The 19,717-nt window shown below is 39.2% G+C and overlaps 1 protein-coding gene across 1 annotated transcript in view; it reads left to right on the top strand.

The window, feature by feature from the left end:
- NOTCH2 (notch receptor 2) overlaps positions 1-19,717 on the top strand; it is a 91,640-nt gene that overhangs the window by 40,221 nt on the left and 31,702 nt on the right. The window contains exons 6-14 of the mRNA XM_062580875.1: positions 5,925-6,158; positions 6,969-7,124; positions 8,194-8,382; positions 9,501-9,614; positions 10,810-10,923; positions 14,353-14,586; positions 15,132-15,242; positions 16,831-17,023; positions 19,277-19,422. Of these exons, the coding sequence (XP_062436859.1) occupies positions 5,925-6,158; positions 6,969-7,124; positions 8,194-8,382; positions 9,501-9,614; positions 10,810-10,923; positions 14,353-14,586; positions 15,132-15,242; positions 16,831-17,023; positions 19,277-19,422 (1,491 nt within the window). The remainder of the gene's footprint in view (positions 1-5,924; positions 6,159-6,968; positions 7,125-8,193; positions 8,383-9,500; positions 9,615-10,809; positions 10,924-14,352; positions 14,587-15,131; positions 15,243-16,830; positions 17,024-19,276; positions 19,423-19,717) is intronic.

The following is a 19,717-nucleotide window of genomic DNA, read 5'->3' on the forward strand; positions in this document are numbered from 1 at the left end:
GTCTGCCAGCCAGTATCCCGGACATGTGTAAAGGTGGTTAGAGGGGAATTGGTATGATCCCTTGAGGTGTTCCACTATTAACCTTCTACCATAACTAAAATTGGCCATTTACATAAATGCTGTTTCTTATCTCTTAGTCATTTCTTGAGTCTCGATAAGGTGGCTTTCACCTTGTAACAAAGTCTTTGAAACTTGGAAAAAAAGCATAAACAGCTTTAATGAGACACAGCCTTTCTTTAGCTACACTGAGCTGATTTAAAAACCTTATAATGATCTTTGGAATACTTTGTTCCAAGTTAAATCACTCTTTCAGAGAGTTTCTCTCTAGATCTACTGCATTATAATTTCCCAGATTTCCCGGCGAGATTTGGCTTGTGTGAAGGAATGCGAGTGCCAGAGAGATGCTCAGCTGCTTGCAAGGTGCTGGGAGGATGACGCCGTAAAGGCTGTCCTGCAGCCTGCTGCTCCTCAGCCACTTGGTCTTTTAGGACCACAAGGATCTGTGTTGGATCCGTGTTGCATTATCCTGTTCTCTCCCAGTACCACTAAACTTCTAAGAAATTCTGACTTATAGTTCGGTCTAAGTCCAGTGATGTGGTGTTCTTGGTTTTGAGAGAAGTGGACACCGACATCTCCCTTCAGCTCAGTTTTGAAGGAACTGATTTTTCAGACACAACAAGATATCTGCATCCTTTTTCCTAGCAGATATTTTTAGTGCTTAAATTGCATAGGAGATCTGCTCTCCCAGAGCATTTGGCCTCTGGTACTCCAGCTGTGCAGGTGAACAGCGGCAGCCTTTCCCATTGGAGAGCTGTTAAGAGACCAAGAATAGTTTCTCCTTTATGGAAAGTCTGTCCTGCCAAAGACCAGGATCTCTACAGGACTAATTAAAGCTCCAGCATTCAGCAGTAGGATCAGTGCAGTTTCCTGTCTTGGAATTGGAATTTATACAAAGACTGTAGGTTCAGTAGGATGAGCTTTTGGAGGCATCTGTTGCTGCTTCCCAGTGTGACTGTTTGGGTTTCTTGTTTGCCTTAAGCTCATGCTGTGCTCTTTCAGAGTATGATTGCACTTGTTCTGTGCACAGTTTTCATTACCTTGGCAAATCAGTGTAAAGAGCTCTAGGAGATGGGTTGTGCTGTTTCTCATCAGTGCAGGCTGGCTCGTAGAGCTAACTGAGGGGCTTTGGACCACTGCATCACGTGCCACCTACAGCGGGTCTCCGTGAGTTCCTGTGGAGCTCCTGCTGGCTCCCGCCGTAGCAGCGAATAGGCGCTGTATTCCTTATGGCTTTCTCGAGGGGAAGCGCACAGGAAGTCAGTTAGATTCATAGTGGGCAAAAAGCACTGAGTTGAAGGTTGTTCCCTTTTTCTACTTCTGATTTTCAATTTTGAAATACCGCACTGACTAGCTGTTTACACTGTACAAGGTCACTTTGAACCTGAGTCTGCATTTTGCTGATTTCCCAGGCTCTGCAAATATCAAGGTCAAGTTAGATTTGTATTAGCTTCTTGGAGTAATTTGTGCTTCCTTTCTTGTCATGCTTTATGTATGTGTTTCTACATTTCCATTTAAATATTATGTAATTAGTGTATTTACACTTGAAGCATTGTGTAAAGACATACTTCACTAGTTCACACTGTACTTAATTGTATTTCTAATAGAAATGTTGCGAAAGTAGCAAGAACACAAATAGACACCTACAGAAACTGTCAGCTAAATGAATTAACATTCAGATGAAATGCTTGTTTGTGGCTTTTGGAAAACTAGGATTATGAAGAGTGTTAGACTGTACAATTCGCAGTGGAATTTGCGCTTGAAAGTTGAATCTCAGCCCTGTGAATGAAAGACTTGGTTCTTCCTAAAACTCTTAGCAGGCAGCAAACAAACTTATCAAGTGCAGATCTACAAATAAATGTGCTGGATTCAGTTACGATTAAACCAAGCTGCATCCCTTAAGTAAACTGTTTCAGAGATCTTTCTGTCTCGCTTGATTTAAATCTAAGTAAAGAGGCAGAGAGAAAGCTTGCGCAGAATATTCACAGCGAAGCCTGGAGTTAAATCCCCTTTTTACGCAATACGATGAAAGGGCCTTTTGTCTCTGCTGTGGAAACGTCATTCAAGAAACTCGCAGGACAGACACCATATTGAAGACCTAGATTGCTGAACAGAAAAGTGCCAAGTCTCTTTGCAGCACCTGCCCAAAATACTCATCGCTCCCTCTCGTTGGTGCAAGGAGATGAAATCCTTCCTGAGGGCTGGGTAGCCCTTTGGGAATGGGAGTTTGTGGCCATCTCTTACTCCTGCTAAGAGAATTAAGTGGCAATGCTGCTTCGAGGAAGGGTAGTCTTAGAAACTATTTATAGCTATATGCTACTTTTGAAAGAAAAAAACTGTGGTGAAGCATTACGAATTGAGCATTAATCCCATAGTGTTAATACCTAGGGTTTAAAAACGCTACATAAACAACCTCAAGGTTTATAAAAAATTTACTGTATTTTTTCCTCCATTTTAAGCTTTTGGACTACAGAATACGTTTCTAAGCCACTCAATTCAGCATTAAAGGCTCAACATTTTCAGTGAAATTGAAATTGTTTTGTATGCTCAGGAGTTCAGCAGTTCTGTTTTAAAAAAAATGCCAGTCTCTTGGATTTTAGTCTGAGACTTGAAGTATTTTAAAATGTAATTCCAAAATCTTTCAAAAATAGTTGTCCTGGGATTGAGTACTTAAAAACGTAGTTAGATTGACATGCTCTGCTGGCCTTATGCTGTTTTTGATCATTATATTTTTACTCAGAACGTATTTGAGTCTGGATTTCAATTTTAACTTCAATAATGAACAAATTTTTCTCATTAAAATATTCAGTAGTAAAATGCAATAGTAAATTGCTCATTTATGCCTCCCATATCATGAACTGAATTTTCTTTGCTTTTTAAAAAAACTGCATTACGATGGGGCTGTTTGATTCATGTTTGTAGTTAAACCTAAATATGATTCATCTAGTAGCTACAAGAGGACCATTATAAATCTGAATGAAAAATCAAATTTAAGGTGCTCCAATGTGTTATGTTCTTGAAATGCAGTTGAATTGCTCGTAGGACTTCAAACCTTATGCTTCTCCCCTCTTGTGGAGATACTGGTATACCTTTAAAAGCTTATTTTGATCTTTAACTGTGGAGAGAAGGAAATAAGCAGTAGATGTGCAGTTAAAACAGGGTTATTGCAAGCATGCCACTCTGCTGCACTTGGTGCTGTATGGATGATAGGAAATAAAACCAATCTCAAAGTATTGCTGGTGACACTTGCAATGGAAAGTTAGTAACAAATCCAAAAAGTTTATGCGAGGAAGTAGTTTGCCCACCTTTGCTAACGATGTTCTTGGCCAGTCGCGAGGTGAGTGATTTTGAGAAAGTCACAGCAGCCCGGAGCGCTACAGCAGCTTCAGGGCTCTTCGGTTTCATGGTATCAAATTAAAATTGGCTGCAATCAAAAAGAGGATGCAGATGCTGCGAGAATGTTTCTGCAGAACAGTCCCGTGCTGAGCACGCGTTGGTCAGAGCGTACGTGCTTTGATCTGGCTTGGGCCCCCTCCAAGAATAAGAGGAAAATAACTTTTGTAATCAAATAATGCCTTGATGCCTTTTTTTTTTTTTTTGGAAGGAAGTCGCTTGTGTTGATGAGTTCTGTGATACGCACAACTGTTAGGCACCAGTCTGAGATAAGTGACTCGCTTCGGTTTGGTTACCGATAAGCTAATGGATTTGCTAACGGTGAAAGCTAATGAACAAATGACTTCTGTTATGACACATGCATTGTTTTGGTTCTTATAATAAAGGGACTTATGTTTTGCAGATAAGTGTGACGTTCCTTTGGTGTTATATCTTGCCCCCAACTGTTTTACTAAGTAACTAGGTGTGGGATTTCATTCTGAAAACTTTACCATTATTATTACTGCTATTAAATGTTTTGTTATTTTCATATTGCTTTATATTAAATTATTATTAAATTTCTCCCTCCCCTCTTTTTTTTCCCCAAGTGATAAAATCCTGGTTTTGAAGTAGTGCTTTTGGAGGGAGACTACACAACACTTGCACAAAACAAAGTGCAGCTGTGTAACTTGATTATTTTTTGTTGTCTTTTGCCACTGAGAGGAAAAATGCAGGGCTGGCAGGATCAAAGGCTAAGACTTCTTAAAGTGCTTTGGGAACAAAAGAAATAGGAACCATGGCTTGGCTGTAGTAGATGCAGATGGTTGAGGCTTAGAGGTTTTTACATTTTTGCCAGCAATAAAGATTTAAGTTCTCTAAAATCAAAATAAAGTGTATGTTTGTGTACTAGCATCATAATTTCCAGGCCATTCATAAATGAGGTTAATACTAAGCAGCATCTAGTATTTTTAAATTGGCAAACCTGGATATACTGTACCCCAGGAGACTTGACAGGGAAGATCGATAACCTGCTCTTGAACTTCTTATTCCTGGAATACTGGGGAAATTCCAGAGAAATATCAGTGTGCAGCTGATACAATAGCTGAAGATGATGAATGAGAGGATCTTAGTAATAGCAATTAGTTACTTAAAGCAGTCTTGGCCAAAATAATAGAAAGCAGCTGCAGGCTACTGAAGGAGGGGATGGTGTCAACTTCTAAAAATAAATAAATAAATAAAGGAGGAGAGGAGTCAAATTAAATCTAGTTTTATTCTCAGATAAGGGAACTTCCTTTAGTGCCGTGTACATCCTATCATCACTTTAGGAAGGATGTTGAAAAGCAGTAAGTTATAAGGAAGCTTAAAAATAAAAGGAAGAGATTTCAGAATTGGAGCCCTTAATGTAATGAGAAGGGAAGAAACAGTTTATCAAAAAGAAGAGTGAACTGTACTTCATGTTCACACATGTGTGCGCATATACCACCCTGGGAAGAAACTAGCTGGTGCTAAGCCATTATTTTTAGCCTGTTGGAGAAACTCAAAGTAAGAATGAATCACTTCAAACTTAAGCCAAATTATTTCAGCTTAAAATAGTAAACCATGCAGTTTGAATAGGGATGATGCATAACTGCTGAAACAAACTATTGATGCAGGTGGTAGGTTTTCCAGATCTTGTTGTCAAATCAAGAAGAGACGCCTATTTGGATGAATAAATATGTTAGGAACACAAATCTGTCAGTGAAATTCACTGTGCTGTGAAACCGACTTTGGTCGGTCATACTTGATGGTCTAGGGGCCCTTTCCCTTAAACCTCTTGGAAGCAGCGTGCTTTTGGTTCCCTCCCTTCAATATCACCAGCTGTTAAAAAAAAAAAAAAAAAAAAAAAGGGGAAAGCAGTTATTCATTCTAAAAAGGACTTGGCGGGCTGGGGTGTGTGTTTGTTTTTTGTTTTTGTTTTAAAAAAGCAAGCTATTTTTGATTGCAGAAATATGTGAGGATAAGAAAATGACTATTTTAGGTAGAAGAGCCTCAAGAATTCTGTTCTGCCTCATCAAGTAATATTTCAGCAAGTAATATGCATTGCATAGTTGTATAGGAAAAAAGTTTTTAGACGAGTTATTTCCCTGCTGGCCGTGTTTCTCTTGTGAGATTGTGCTCTGTATTCTTAGTCACTCTGGCTGCTCTGCAGGCAGGGCTTCCTTCATTCTGGTTCTGAAATCATCACAGATGTATCTTTGTACTCTGCAGGCCTTCTTCTGGCTCTAGCAGTGCACTCTTTCAAAGTTATTTGCAGTTCAGCATCCTATTTAGGGTCACACATGGATGCCGGTTCTTTTTTGTCTAAGCTCACAACAATGTTCATGGAAATTTTCAGGCTTATACTTGACCGAGAATATCCTAGAATTAGGAAGTGGATTTTGGTGTTTCTTGGGAAGAATTTTCTTGTATCTGAGTGACTGGACTTTCATTAAACTTGCTGCCTCTCTGTGCATCAGGTCAGTTTTGCACTGAAGATGTTGATGAGTGTCAGCTCCAGCCAAATGCTTGTCAGAATGGAGGTACCTGCACCAACCACAACGGCGGGTATGCCTGCGTCTGTGTCAATGGCTGGAGTGGGGACGACTGCAGTAAGAACATTGATGATTGCTTCACTGCCTCCTGTGCTAATGGATCTACTTGCATTGATCGAGTGGCTTCTTTTTCGTGCATTTGTCCGGAGGGAAAGGCAGGTAAGGATGGAAAATCTGTGTAGCTCTATCACTTTTGGAAAGATAAAACATCATAGCTCTGAAATTGGTGCATTGTTTAAAGTGATGTGCTTATTTTAAATGTTAATGCATACTGTTGGTGAGCAAAGACTTCTTACACCTGTGTAGCTAAGAAAAAAAAAGTGTTTATATTGAGCTAGTAGAAAAAATTATAACAATTTTTATTGCTGGGAAAGTAGATGTTTTTCCAGTGCTTATCAGGGCCTGTTTTTGAGAAGTTACAGGTAGAGATGAGCTGTTGTGTGCCATTTACAATAACTGTACTCAAAAGTGTAGAAAGTGAATTTGGATATTTTTGCACAGGTGCGGACGCCCTTAATGGCATAATGGAAAAGTTCCTACTGTAGGGTGGGTAAAAGGATTAAGGTCTCCTAACTACTGCTTGAAACATAAGTGGTGTGTTTATCTGAACTAAGAAAGAGAGCTTCATGCACACCTGTATTTTCAGCTATCAGAGGAATTATCATGCTAGTTGGAGAGAAGAGCTAGTTAACTGCTCCCAAAGGGAGGTTTTGGTAACAGTAAGCCATTGGAGAGTTCCAGAAGTGCTGGAGACACCTTTGAAATCATAGAATCTGTATTTAGTAATGTTTTACAAGTGCGTGGTGAAATTTCTTTGGCAGTCTGTCTGTTGAAGCCTACGAGAAACAACTCACACTTCCAGCTGTGGAGGTCTCTACATCTATTTGAAGAAGGAGAATTTGATTTTGTAACATGCAGTCTGCCTGCTGTATCTCACTGTTTTGAATGAACTCTTGTGTGCTTCTCTAGGTCTTCTGTGCCACTTGGATGATGCGTGTGTTAGCAATCCATGCCAGAAGGGTGCTCTGTGTGATACTAATCCTGTGAACGGTCATTATATCTGCACTTGTCCTCAAGGCCATAAGGGAGCAGACTGCACTGAGGACGTGGATGAGTGTGCGATGGGTGAGTTTCGTTTGCTGTTTGGGATCGTTTGCTTTATAAATGAATTGAGGGATAGGAATACACATTTTGTCACAGCTTTTTAACATAAATGACACTTCTCCCCAGTTCTCTGCCTTCCATTTCAGTGTCTTCAGTTGAGTTTTGAGCCTTGCAATCAGATGTGAGACAAAGGGCTGGGTCAGAGGAACTGTCTGTGTGTGAACTGTCAGCCTGTGAAATTTGAAAAGCAGTGAGATAAACTTAACCATTTTTCATTGTATGATAGAGCTTTAGCTCTATGCTAGGAGTGCACGTAAACAACTTCCATAATTAAACTGATACTTGGTTAGTTCTGTTGTACACTACAGTCCTCAGTTCATGTAGGAGCTATTGCAGCTTCTCTCTTGATATAAATGTGTAAAGGATATGAAGCAGCCAAAACGTGACTGAATCTTTTGTCTGCCTTTACAGACTGGTGACCATCTGGGCCTTTAAAGCTCTAGTTCTCCTGTATTTTCGTATTCCATTGTGTTGGGGATTAGCTGGACTCTTGCACGTTTCCTTGAAGTTATGTGCGTGTTAGTTTATGTTTATAGAGCGTGCTTTGTGAAGGTAATACCTTACCAGGCCTCGAAGAAGCATCGGGGGGAAGGAGCGGAAGCATTTCTGTGAATTTTGTTCTTCGTTCTGTCTTGGGCAAGAGTGCAGTTCGTTTCTGAAAACGCTAAAAGGACTACTTTGGTGGTTTTCTGATCTTGGTAACATCTTGTTAGCATCAAGAGCGAAGTAAATGTTAAAGATAACCTAGAGATGAGGCCTTCAAAGCAGCGTTAATTCTCTGATCCGTGTCACTTGACACTGTCCCCCTTAAGAACTGTTTTTAGCAATATGGACCAGAATTGCTCCTTAGGTCCATTGGTAATGATGGTAGCCTTTTCCCAATAGGATGAACAATCCTTTCTCCTGTATTACTTGCCAGAAAGGAATGGCATTAAAAAGATCGTGAATAATAAAGGTTTCTGTGACTTTCCTGCTCAGAGAAAAGGTTTTGACACAGATATATATATATATATATATGTATTTCTTGCAGCAAACAGCAATCCGTGTGAACATGCTGGGAAATGTGTAAACACAGAAGGCTCTTTCCACTGTGAGTGTTTGAAAGGTTATACAGGACCTCGATGTGAAATGGACATCAACGAATGCCATTCTAATCCATGTCAGAACGATGCTACCTGTCTGGATAAAATTGGAGGATTCACGTGTCTCTGTATGCCAGGTGAGGCGAATTTCTGAGAAAGATAAGGCTTCCAGCAAAGGTGGAAGAAATCAGAAGGTGGAGCACAGGCAAGATTGCCAGTTCTGCTGAGGTGGAAAACAAAGTTGTGATGGGGTGAGGCTAAATGAGATGATGAGAGAGGGCTGGCTGGGAGAACACCACCCAAAAGGACTTGGCAGTTTGTGCGGGAAAAGTGACCAGTGAATGAATTTTTTCTTCTAAGCTGGAATATACATGAACATATTTGTTATTCTACCTATTAAAGTATGTGAACAGAAATTTATGTTAGTGTAAGCAGAGCTGGTGTAAACTTTAAAAGAATAACTGTGTTCTGAGGTACGTGTATTATGGTTCTGAATAAAAGAGTGCAATTGTTTTTGTTTTTTATCACTTAAAATATCCCAAATTATGCAATCTTCCATTTATATGGGGAACTGATTATAAAAACGTTGCTTATAAAATATACCGACTCCAGTATGCCAGTGATCTGTATAGTCTGCTATTTTGCCTTCTGATAAAAAGTGGTTAAAAAAAAAAGGTATGCAGATTGCATCCCAGTTGCATAGTCGTATAAAGTGTAATGAAAGAATTGTGACCCCTGCAGGTGATCAGCTGATACCATGAAAACTAAAATACGTTTATGTCAATATCTAATCTCTGAAGAGAGGTGAAACTCTTGTCTCAAGTTTTTCCTAAAATTGTCCGTCTTTTCTGTCATTAATTTTAGTATAAGGGGTTTTCTTTTTGAAATGTCTACTATTTGTTACTTTACTTGTTGCTTTATATTGTTTATATTGGTGCATACCTAAATGTACTGGTGATCTTTTCCAAAACTCTTACACATAACTGTCTGACATCATATGGAAGAAAGTATTAGATTTGCATTTGGTACAAACTTGTTCATCTGTTACATTTGATGAAATGGGTATGTTCAAGATATTTTAACAACTGAAAAATGTACTTTCAGTGTCCATTTTCAGCCTCTAATGTGTGTTTTAACCTCAGAGGTTCTGCAAACTCTACTGCAGTTAAACTAGGCTTAGATTTTCAGCGTTGATAAAAGAGGCAGTCACAGTCTCAGACGCACATTCTAATGCCTCTTACAATTTTTTTTTCAGGATTTAAAGGTATTCACTGTGAAGAAGATATTGATGAGTGTCTAAGTAATCCCTGTGTGAACAACGGAGAGTGTATCGACACAGTCAACCGCTTCCTCTGTGTATGTCCTCCTGGTGAGTACTTATTTCTGGAAGTTTTTCCTGCTTCAGCTTACCAAGAATTGGTAGATTCCCAGTGAAAGATTGTGGACAATGCATTTCCTGTGAGTTTGTGGTCCTAGTGCCACATCTGCTTGAACTAGTTAGTTGTAGTCACTGATAAGTAAGAGTAAATACCTGTCTGGTTGCAGTAAGATTATGCCTGTAATTGGGTGAGCGCTGAGGAATATTCAGTTAGATGACTCTTGTTAAAGGGTGGTTAGCAACAAGAACTACTGTCACTATGAATATCATAGTGAGATATAGAGTAATATTTATAAATATAAACTACAAATCAGAGCCTCTGCATACTTTCTCCTGTGTTTGAAGTTCATAATAGAAGCCATTTTACATCAGTATAGCTTATGTTACTTGCATGAGGAGGGAGGTGGATTAGGTCTCCACTTTACAGAAAAGGGGTAGATGCTGAGCTGAGGGATCAATGTTAGCTATAGAGTAAAGATTACTTGTGTTTTTGGTGGCTTGCAAGTTTTGAGATTGGCATATACTTGACAAAAGCATGCTCTGCATCGTTTCTTGTTGAGTAATGTTCTGGCTTTTACCCACTCTTTCCTTGGTTCTTTCCCTCAGGAAACATTCCTGAAGCTTTTGATTTTTTGCTTGGAAGTGCCTAGGGATCTGCATCATAAGCAGCATAACCTACTGATAGTTTATTGACTATTTCAAGATATGTATTGAAAGATACAGAGCTGCATTGTATTACATGTCCCAGGCTGCTGTAGTAATTCTATTCTGGAGGCTTTAGTAATGAATGCATTATTGTTCATTGACAGTCACTTGCTTTGATTGCTGGAAATTTTTTCCTTTTATTTTACTGATGGCCTCTCAGTTTCTTAGGCAGGCATACTGGTCAGTGGTGAACACCACTTGTGCTCTGTTTGCTTTATTTCTGTTTGCCTTGGCCAACTATTTTCAAGCTGCTCCTGCTCCTTTGACCTGGAAGAGAGAAACTGTTTTGTCTGGTGGTTTCGATGAGGAACCAGTCTATTAAGGGTGTGGTGTGTGTGCTTAATGATGCAATCCAGCTTAGATTTACTGATCTTTTATTTGGATGGTTTTAAGAATTTGCTAGTAAGTAATTCCTGACAGTGCAGCTGTTAACTTAACACTTCAGATTACTTCTGGATTTTCATCTTTTTTTGCCTTTCAGGGTTCAGTGGTGCCGTGTGTCAGATTGATATAGATGACTGCTCCAGCACACCATGTCTCAATGGAGCCAAATGTATTGACCATCCCAATGGCTATGAGTGTCAGTGTGCCACAGGTTAGTCTCAAGTTCCAAGACTGGCAATTGCATGCAACCTAAACATAGGGGCGATCAAAAAAGTGTCAGCGTTTTCTCTTTCTCTGAAAACTTTGTCGTAAAGCTTTGTCTATTCCTTTGCAGTAGACAATAGCACTAAAATACAGAAACCTTTTGACTTATGACAGTGGCGAGTTCACAAATGATGAGTGTTCTGGCCTCCCTCTCTCAGTCCCATCTCTTGTTTCCCAGAAAGTGTCAGCTTCTTCTGTATTGATTAGAGAATTCCTGAATGGAAAAACAGCAGTGTGAAACCTTTTATCTGTGGTTTTCCCTTCATTCTTCTGTGGCAGTATATATTATTCAGTTGGAGATCAGGAGACGGACAGTGCCATACTATTGTGTATTCTTATTTCTGTTGCTTCAGAGTATTTTATATCAAAAATGGAAGATGTAAGTGCAGTAAAAATTGAGTGCACTGGAAGAAGTATCGCACAGGAGCCACCTGGCAGAATGTAGTTTAAGTGATCTGTAAAGCATCATACAGAAATTTTGACAGAGCTGTGGATGGAACTCGGGTTTTTCAAATGTACTTAATTCTGTTGTTCTCTGGTTAATTGTATGCTCAGAAGTGTCAGGTTTAATTATAGGATTTTCTTGCCTTAGAAGTTCTAAAGGAGATGTACATGTATTTCAGCTGTAGCTTTTATATCCGGTCAGATAAGAGGGTTTGGGCAGTTCAGAACTGTTACACTTTAATTCTCAGTAAGGATGGATGACTTTTGGTTGCTTTCAGTTAATGGTGGCTCATGACACGTATTCAGTCTGACCAGATGTGGAATGTACTGGCTTCAGCTCTTCCATTAGGGAAGAAGCTGAATAGTTCATGGAGCTGCCTGTGTCCCAGAAATGTACTGTTAGGCTGGTTAAGTTCATGAGCAGTTTTTCTCATCTTAGATCATTCCAAAATCAAATTGTTAAAACAAATTAGTTTGGCTTCGGTAGCGTATTCTGCACTGTATAGATTATAACAGAAGTTAGCCTAAAAATTCCTTCTCTTTTCACACCCACCACTCCCAATAACATGTCTGAAAAAACAATGAAATGGTTCTAATCAAGAGAGAAGTAATTATTCTTGTTAAGATTCTCTTTTTGATTACTGTGTGTGACAGAATAAGCTGACGCTTGCAAAAAGAAGAAAAGCTTAAGTCTGCTCTGAACTTGGAAGCTATCTTAGAAAGTCTTTCTCAAGCTAGTGTGTGGTCTAGTTGCTTTCGTTCACTGAGAGTGCAGAGCTGCTTTACCAACTCTGTAAAGAGCTTTCTGGGCCAAGAAGAGTTCTGATTCATGTAGTGGATGATCATTTTTGCTCTAAAGAGGCAGGAGAAAGTGTTTTGCTAAAGAGACTGTCAGGAAAATACAGCACTGTATCCTATTTCAATAATCTGGAGAGCTGCACCTTGAAAAGCATGTTCTGAATTAGAGCACAGAGCTATTTGAGAACCATTCAGGTGTGGAAATTCTAGGCTTCCTAGAACAGGACGAGGGAATTCTTCTTCCGTGAAAGCACATGGCGTATGGAGCATTTTCAAGGAATGGGCTGAAAGCAACCAACGGTATGGAGTACTAGTGCAGCAGCTCTTAGTAGCATCCCTGGTTAGGTACACTGGCTGAAAACTGAAGAGGAAGTCTGTACTGGGACTTCTTTCCGTGCACTCTAAGGGATTGGTTTGTTCTCTGTTCTCCAAGAGTTTTTTCTAGTCTTAACTCTGCTAAGAGTGAAGTCATATCTCACTAAGATATATACAGTTAAGAAATCTTATATATATATATATTTATATTTATATATATGTATATGTGGTTTTAGAACTAAAGTGTTTCAGATGAGCTACAATAGGAGGCAAGGAAATCATTTTTTGAACAAATGTATACTAGGTATTGTATTAATATGACAGCTTTTGTAAGACTGAAATGCAGAATTCATCATGAAGTAGCTCAGTTACAGGAATATAATATTCAGACATGTTCTTATTCTATCTCGTAAATATGAGCGATTTATATATTCCCTAATGATAATCACCAGCTGCAGAACTGGTTGAAAACTGCGGAATGTTTGGCCAAATGCTGTACAGATAGCTCTATTTACTGCTTGCTTTTTGTCTTTTCTTTCCCTTCTGGCATTATTCCACTTCTCCTTCCCAGTGGTAGATCATGGCTTTCCTTTTCTCCAGTTGTCCTAGGTCTTTCCTCTTTTCTCTCCCTCCACCCTCTGTTTTTTGCCACTGTTCGTCCTCTTCTCGGTTTGTTTTTCTCCCTTACCTAACTTCTTTTTATATCTATTTCTCTAACTAGCTTCCCTTCCCTCTCCCCACCTATTTCTACAACCATTCATCCATGCATACGTTCGCAGAGCTTGGAAAAGTTAGCCGTCACCTGGTATGTTTGACCAGAGAACTAGCCACAAACCTGTATGAAAAATGGGGAGCCTGTTATCCAGTTGTAATACTCAGGTGAGAATCACTCTTCAGCTGTTGAAATTCCCTGCAGCCTAGTTTGTATCAGTCTCCAGCTAATGCTTGAAATATTAAGTTCTACCTTCCTTTTTTCCAGCTGCTGGAAGGCAGAATGAGCTCCAAAACCTTTTCTCTTAAATTGTCCCTGTTTCATAGACCTCTACCCTGTTGTGGAAAACAGGGCTCTTGAGGGAGTTATCTGCTGTTTTAATCTATCTAGATTTTTTTTTTCTTGTTAAAGCCCTTCTTTTGAATAGATTCTGTCCTCCTCTGTTGCTCAGGATGTTTCCCAGCTGAAGCAGAATGAAACGGGCCAAATTTCTGCTCGTTTCATTGCTCGTAAGTGAAGAGGTTGCTTTCAGTCTTTCATAAATCTGCAGTTGGTGCATGACTGGAGTTATTGAAAGGTTTTTCCAGTGAAAGGGATGAGACTTTTTTCTTTATTCTTTCTTTTTAATAAGCAGAGCTGCAGAAGCTGTGATGCGAGCCCAAGGAACTCCCTTGGGAAGGTTTTGTGCAACATCTCTGCGGTAATTTCCTGTAAGGAAAAAGTCGAATCCCTTGGATTACTCTATAGAGGAAATAATGACAAGAGAGTAACTTCAGATCATTTATATTGATGCAAGGAAATAGTTCTGATGGTGATTTATGTGTTTCCTCTCATTGCTACCATGTTTTGAATACCGTGAAGGTAACCACTTCTGATGCTAGAATTCTTCATGCAAGATGTTCTGTAAAATGCTGTGAGCAGTGGAAGAGTCTATTGTTTTCCAGGGCTGGGAAGTGGACAGCTGAGATGCCCAGCTACCCTTTATGCTCTGTATGCCACTTTGCTGATTTTTAATGTGATGTTTTCTGTGTCTGTATTATATTCACTGCAGCATCAGACCAGTTTACCTTAATTACTTAATTACTCCTGTTGATCATTTTTCCTTAGGTTTTACTGGCCTTTTGTGTGAGGAGAATATCAACAACTGTGATCCTGATCCTTGCCACCATGGTGAATGTCAAGATGGGATTGATTCATACACATGTATATGCAATCCTGGCTACATGGGTGCCATATGCAGTGAGCAGATAGATGAATGCCACAGCAACCCCTGCCAACATCAAGGGCGCTGCATTGATTTGGTGAATGGCTACCAATGCAACTGTTTGCTGGGCACTTCAGGTACATAATGCACAAGGTGGAAGGATTGAATTCTATTAGAATTCAATTAGTATTTAATTAGTTCTTATGTCTGCTCTGATGTGTGTGCTGAATTTGCATATGGATGTAAATTTATGGTATGAGGTTAAGGAGATCTTATTTTCTTCACATTAGTTTTGCTTGCTGCATTTTCCTGTGTTTGTGTGCATTGTCAGCCCTCACTGGTACTGCAGCCAGTCTTGGAAGAATTTACCTCCTTCAAAATTCAAGTTTTACCTCCTCCAAAATTCAAGCCTACGGATGTATTGGCTGAAAAAATAGATCTGATATTCAAGATGGTTTATTGCTTTGCTTGAACATCTATTGACAAGTTCAGTGTCATAGTCAGAACCCATTGATTCAGGTGACTTTCCTTGGTTTCACACTGCTTCTGCATCATCACCTATGTAAATGGCACCAATCCCTACGCAACATTAAAGCAGGCAGGATTCTTAATTTGGCCGTTTCCCAGGAAATAGTTTTGTTGTCCATCTTGTAACATTTAGCTTCCTCTAACTTTTTTTCAGGAGTAAACTGTGAAAATAACTTTAATGACTGTGCGAGTAACCCCTGCATTCATGGGGACTGTATCGATGGCATTAATCGCTACAACTGTGCTTGCAAACCGGGATTTACAGGTAAAGTCAGCTACCTGATGGCTTTGAGTTCTTTTGAAGATAGTTATCCTGTGTGGTAGCTAAGGAAACTGTTCTTTGCATACTGACTATAAGGGATTCAGTCAGTATCTCAGTAAATCCTTCTAATCTGAATCTCAACATCTTACATTAAAGCCAAGTTCTACCACACAGGAATGTCCTAATCTGTGCTGTGAAATGCTGTGTAATTGAGTCCAATTCATGGTTCTCAGTTTTATAACAAATAAATCCATGTGACTTTGGTTTATTGTTTAATACTACTTTCCAGGGACAGAGAATATTGAACAGTATAGACAGGTGTGTGTTTGAAGAGTATCTTGGGTTTTGACCATGAGTAGTGTTTTTCTTTCTGAAAGAGAAATACATTAATTTAGCGTTCTAGTGAACAAATTAGTGAGTTCTTTCCACTCTGAAGTTTACAACTGAGTAACCTGGTTTTTTAGTAATTCTATTTCATAATGTCATCTCTTTTGTCTCCCCTTTAAATCAAAAGCGCTTATGTAGTACTATGCAGACAAGACTGAAAAAAACGAAGTTTTTATGCCCTTTCAGACTGATGTTCAGATCTGTAGCTCAACACCAGGACTAGTTCTGATGACTAAAGCACATCTCAATGTTATTTATAACAGACATAATACATCTCGAGCCATCTTGAATAATATGCTCTTAACAATTTTCTCATCACTTTTGTTACTGTTTACTACTGATTGATTCTAATTAGAATTGATCCGAAATGCATTAGAAACAGCACTGAGATATTTCAAGTGTCGTGTACAATTCTAAAATTCTGGAGTTTCTTCTACTGGTTCTGGCATGGTGGTACTGTCCAACCCACAGAACAGTTGTCTTATCTGCCTGCAAAATTTGTTCTTCTACTGGACTCCTTACTGTTATGCTCTTAAAATACTTTGGTAATTTGATGAATTGGCATTTTTCAGTCTTCAAAGAGCAGGTGTGCCAGGGATCTCATTGCTTTGTTCTTTCCCTAGGCTCAAAATGCTTTTCAACTTCCTGGAGTACTCATTCTGCCTGTAGTTTTCCAGCCTCATAAGATCTTATGGTCACTATTTTAAGGATCTTGCAGTCCAGGCATACACAGTAAACAGAGGCTAGGCAAAACAGGAAGCAGTGTTATTTAGATTTCCTTTTACGCAATAAACCACAAGAACTATATTTGCTGCAGAGTATAGCAGTATTAGTTGTTCAAAGGGTAGCTACTTCAGTGCAGAGCAGCAGGGCTTTGACAAGGAGAGCTCAAGAGGTTTGTTACAAGCATGATACAATTAAGTGATTTTTGTCTTCCTATTAGTAACTAGTTGTTATTAATGGAATTCTGCTGAGATTCTTAAATGATCTATAAATACTTGTTAAATATAAATGCTATTTTCCATGCACAGAAAAGTAGTCCTTCAAAAATGCTTCTGTTAATTGCAGGTGAAGTTAAAGTCACTCTAGCATGAGATCTGTCCCTCCGCATTGGTTTTACTGAACTGTCTCAACATTTGTTCTTGCAAATATGCAAAGTAAATGTTTTTATAAGAAATACTATTTAATAAATAATATTTTATAGGTCCACGATGTAGTGTGGATATTGATGAATGCACATCCAGCCCCTGTCATAATGGTGGAACATGTATAAATGAGATCAATGGCTTTCGTTGTGTGTGTCCTGAAGGTTACCATCATCCTCACTGTCAGTCACAGGCAGATGGTTGTCTTAGTAATCCCTGTGTACATGGCAACTGCACACATGTTATTAGTGGGTAAGTTCTCACTGTCACATTTAATGCTTTGAAATCCTTATTTTAAAAGTAGTACATGAATGTGAATATTCACAAGGCTACAGTTATGCCCCCAGCGTGAAGTCTTTTCGGTATAGATGCAAAACCAAATCCAAACCATATGTATGGTTTTAAAACCAGCCACCTGGTCACATGAGGAGGGCGCTCTTAAACATGTCAGAAAACTGATTTTTAATGGAGTTTCTTCTGCGCACACCTGGTGCGGGGCTGAATGCCCCATTTGCAAATATTAAAATCTTCTTAGCAGTATGGCTTTTTTAGGGTGTCCATCTATGACAAACTCAAATTTGTCTGCTGCCTTGTAATTTTTTTTTTTTTTTTATTTTTATTTTTTGGTTTGCTTGGAGTTCATTATGACTTTGGGGCTTCTGATTTTTTTTCTAATTTCTCAGTTAGCTTAGGATTCTAACTTATCCATTGCCAATGACGTGATCACAATAAGCTGTAGACCTTCAGTCACCAGCTGCAGTCTGGGCTGTTTCAAAGTTGGTTGTTCAGTCTCTGCTTTGTATTCTTTGCTGTCTTTGAATGGGCATGTACTAAAGGTGGTTGGCCACCATCTGAAGGAGGGTTTTATGTCATTCAAGTAAGCAGAAAAGTAAAATAAAGAAATGATTTCACTTTTTCTGTGAGCAGCAGCAACCTACTCCATCAAATTTTAGAATGTGGAACGTAGAGGCTATCTTGTGTTTGTGGCTACTGCCTTTTTGCTACTCGAATACTCTGTATTAAAGAAGTAAATAACTTTAAACAGTTCACTAGGAGCTGGAGAACTGCATGAGGTGGTCAGCTGGGGAAAGCTACGATTAACAGCCACTTAGAGGAGAATAGATAAAGGTACCTCTTCAAGGGTTAGAAACTGAGCTCGGTCTGGAAAGTCAAGGGGAATGAACAAATTAATAGCTCATGCTCTCCATCTTCCTCCTATTCCTTCTGTAAATTTATTTAACATTTTACCCAGAACAAAGTCAGTCATTACATTTCTGGGGAAAGCATTCCTTTTTAAGCAAGATGTTTTGTTTAAGTCAGTGGATTGATTACATGTAGTTGGCCTCTGACTGTTTCCTCTAGCAGCATTCTCAAGATCAGATTTATTGCTGAGAAGTGCTTGCCTAGTACAGTTTTTCCAAGGCTGATTCCATCAGTTTTAGTCGCTCTGTTGTATGCCTGAAAGAAGAAAGGAAAGTTCTTTCTGGCCATTTTGATGCCAGTAGTTGCTTGTGAATCTTCTCATCAAGGAAAACCAAATGCTGAGGTCAGGAGCCTTGAATTGAGACTCCTTTTTGCTAATGATGAGTCTGTGGTAGATGAATGACCTGGGCTTGGAAAAAGTAGGGCCTGTGGAGTTGGCAGATGTAGGGAGGGAAGGCTCATACTTGTAAAGCTCCCAAACTGTAGGGGGGCTCCACAGTGGATGATGATGGCTCCCAGACCTGTGCTGTGTCCTGGGAAGGGTTGTCAGCACTTGGGCAAGGGAGTGATTTACCACTGCAAATTGCTCTCTAGGGCAGGATTCAGCACTTTCTCTGGAGCTAACAGGAAGACTGTCTTTATTTCTAATTCAGCCTCCGCCTAAGCTTGCAAAGCATTTGGTTTATCTCTTCTGTCACCTGCATTCAGATTTATGCCCATTTACACCTTGTGCTGGGTGCCAGATAAAAATAAGACTTGTTTGCGTGATGAAGAGGGAGACCAGTGTGCATGTTGTGTGGCTTGAGTTCAGGGTGATTCACTGAGTCCTTGGTTTTATGTCATATGGGTGGAGTGCTGCCATGCTTCAGCTTTTGAAGCATGATGGAATAAGTTGCTGCTGCTCCCAGCCAGCTGCTTTCATCTGTAGCTACTAGTTTATATTAAATCAGTCTATTTGTCTTTGGAATCTATTGTTCCCCTTTTCTTAAGTAGTGTTTCTTTTTTTGGGGGGGAGGCATCTCTATTTAAATGTGTTGAGATGATCTTGTCAAAGAAGAAACATGTTTTGGGTTAATTGAGTACTTTGTGAAAATTATAACAAAATGGAATGTGGCTTTAATGGTAAGTTTATTTTCAATATTTTGGAAAATACACAGCTAGAGTAAGTGAATAAATGTAACTTAAGACTCTTCTAAAGACAAGTCTTCTGGTTTTCTCTCAAAGACCATTTGCAGGAGAAAGTGGGTAGTCGAAAAGTTATTTCAGAATGCTCTAAAATTGCTGCTGTTTTTGCTTTTAAAGGTACAAGTGTGTCTGTGACCCAGGCTGGGTAGGAGATTACTGTTCAACAGAAGGGAATGAATGTAAATCAAACCCCTGCCAGAATGGAGGAACTTGTGAGGATCTGTTGAATGGATATAGGTGTACCTGTAGGAAAGGATTCAAAGGTGAAATTTCAGACAAACTCCTGTTGTATTTATCTTTCCACTTCATTACACCCTTATTGTCATTTTAATCTTTTCACTAAACTTCATGGAAATAGGAGGGAAGAGGGAAATTCCATGCTTACATGAAGTTAAATGGCAGTTGATTTCTTATAGACACATTGTGGTGGTAGAATGCTTAGTAAAACCATTTTTAATTCTTGTTTGGATAGTCTTATTTAAAAATGTCCTGTTTTCAGTTCAGTTTAATTTATTTGGTAAGAAAGTTTAACTGAGCTATATGAATGCATTGAGATTT

This window comes from Rhea pennata, chromosome 8 (assembly GCF_028389875.1).
Source record: "Rhea pennata isolate bPtePen1 chromosome 8, bPtePen1.pri, whole genome shotgun sequence".
Taxonomy (NCBI): Eukaryota; Metazoa; Chordata; class Aves; order Rheiformes; family Rheidae; genus Rhea; species Rhea pennata.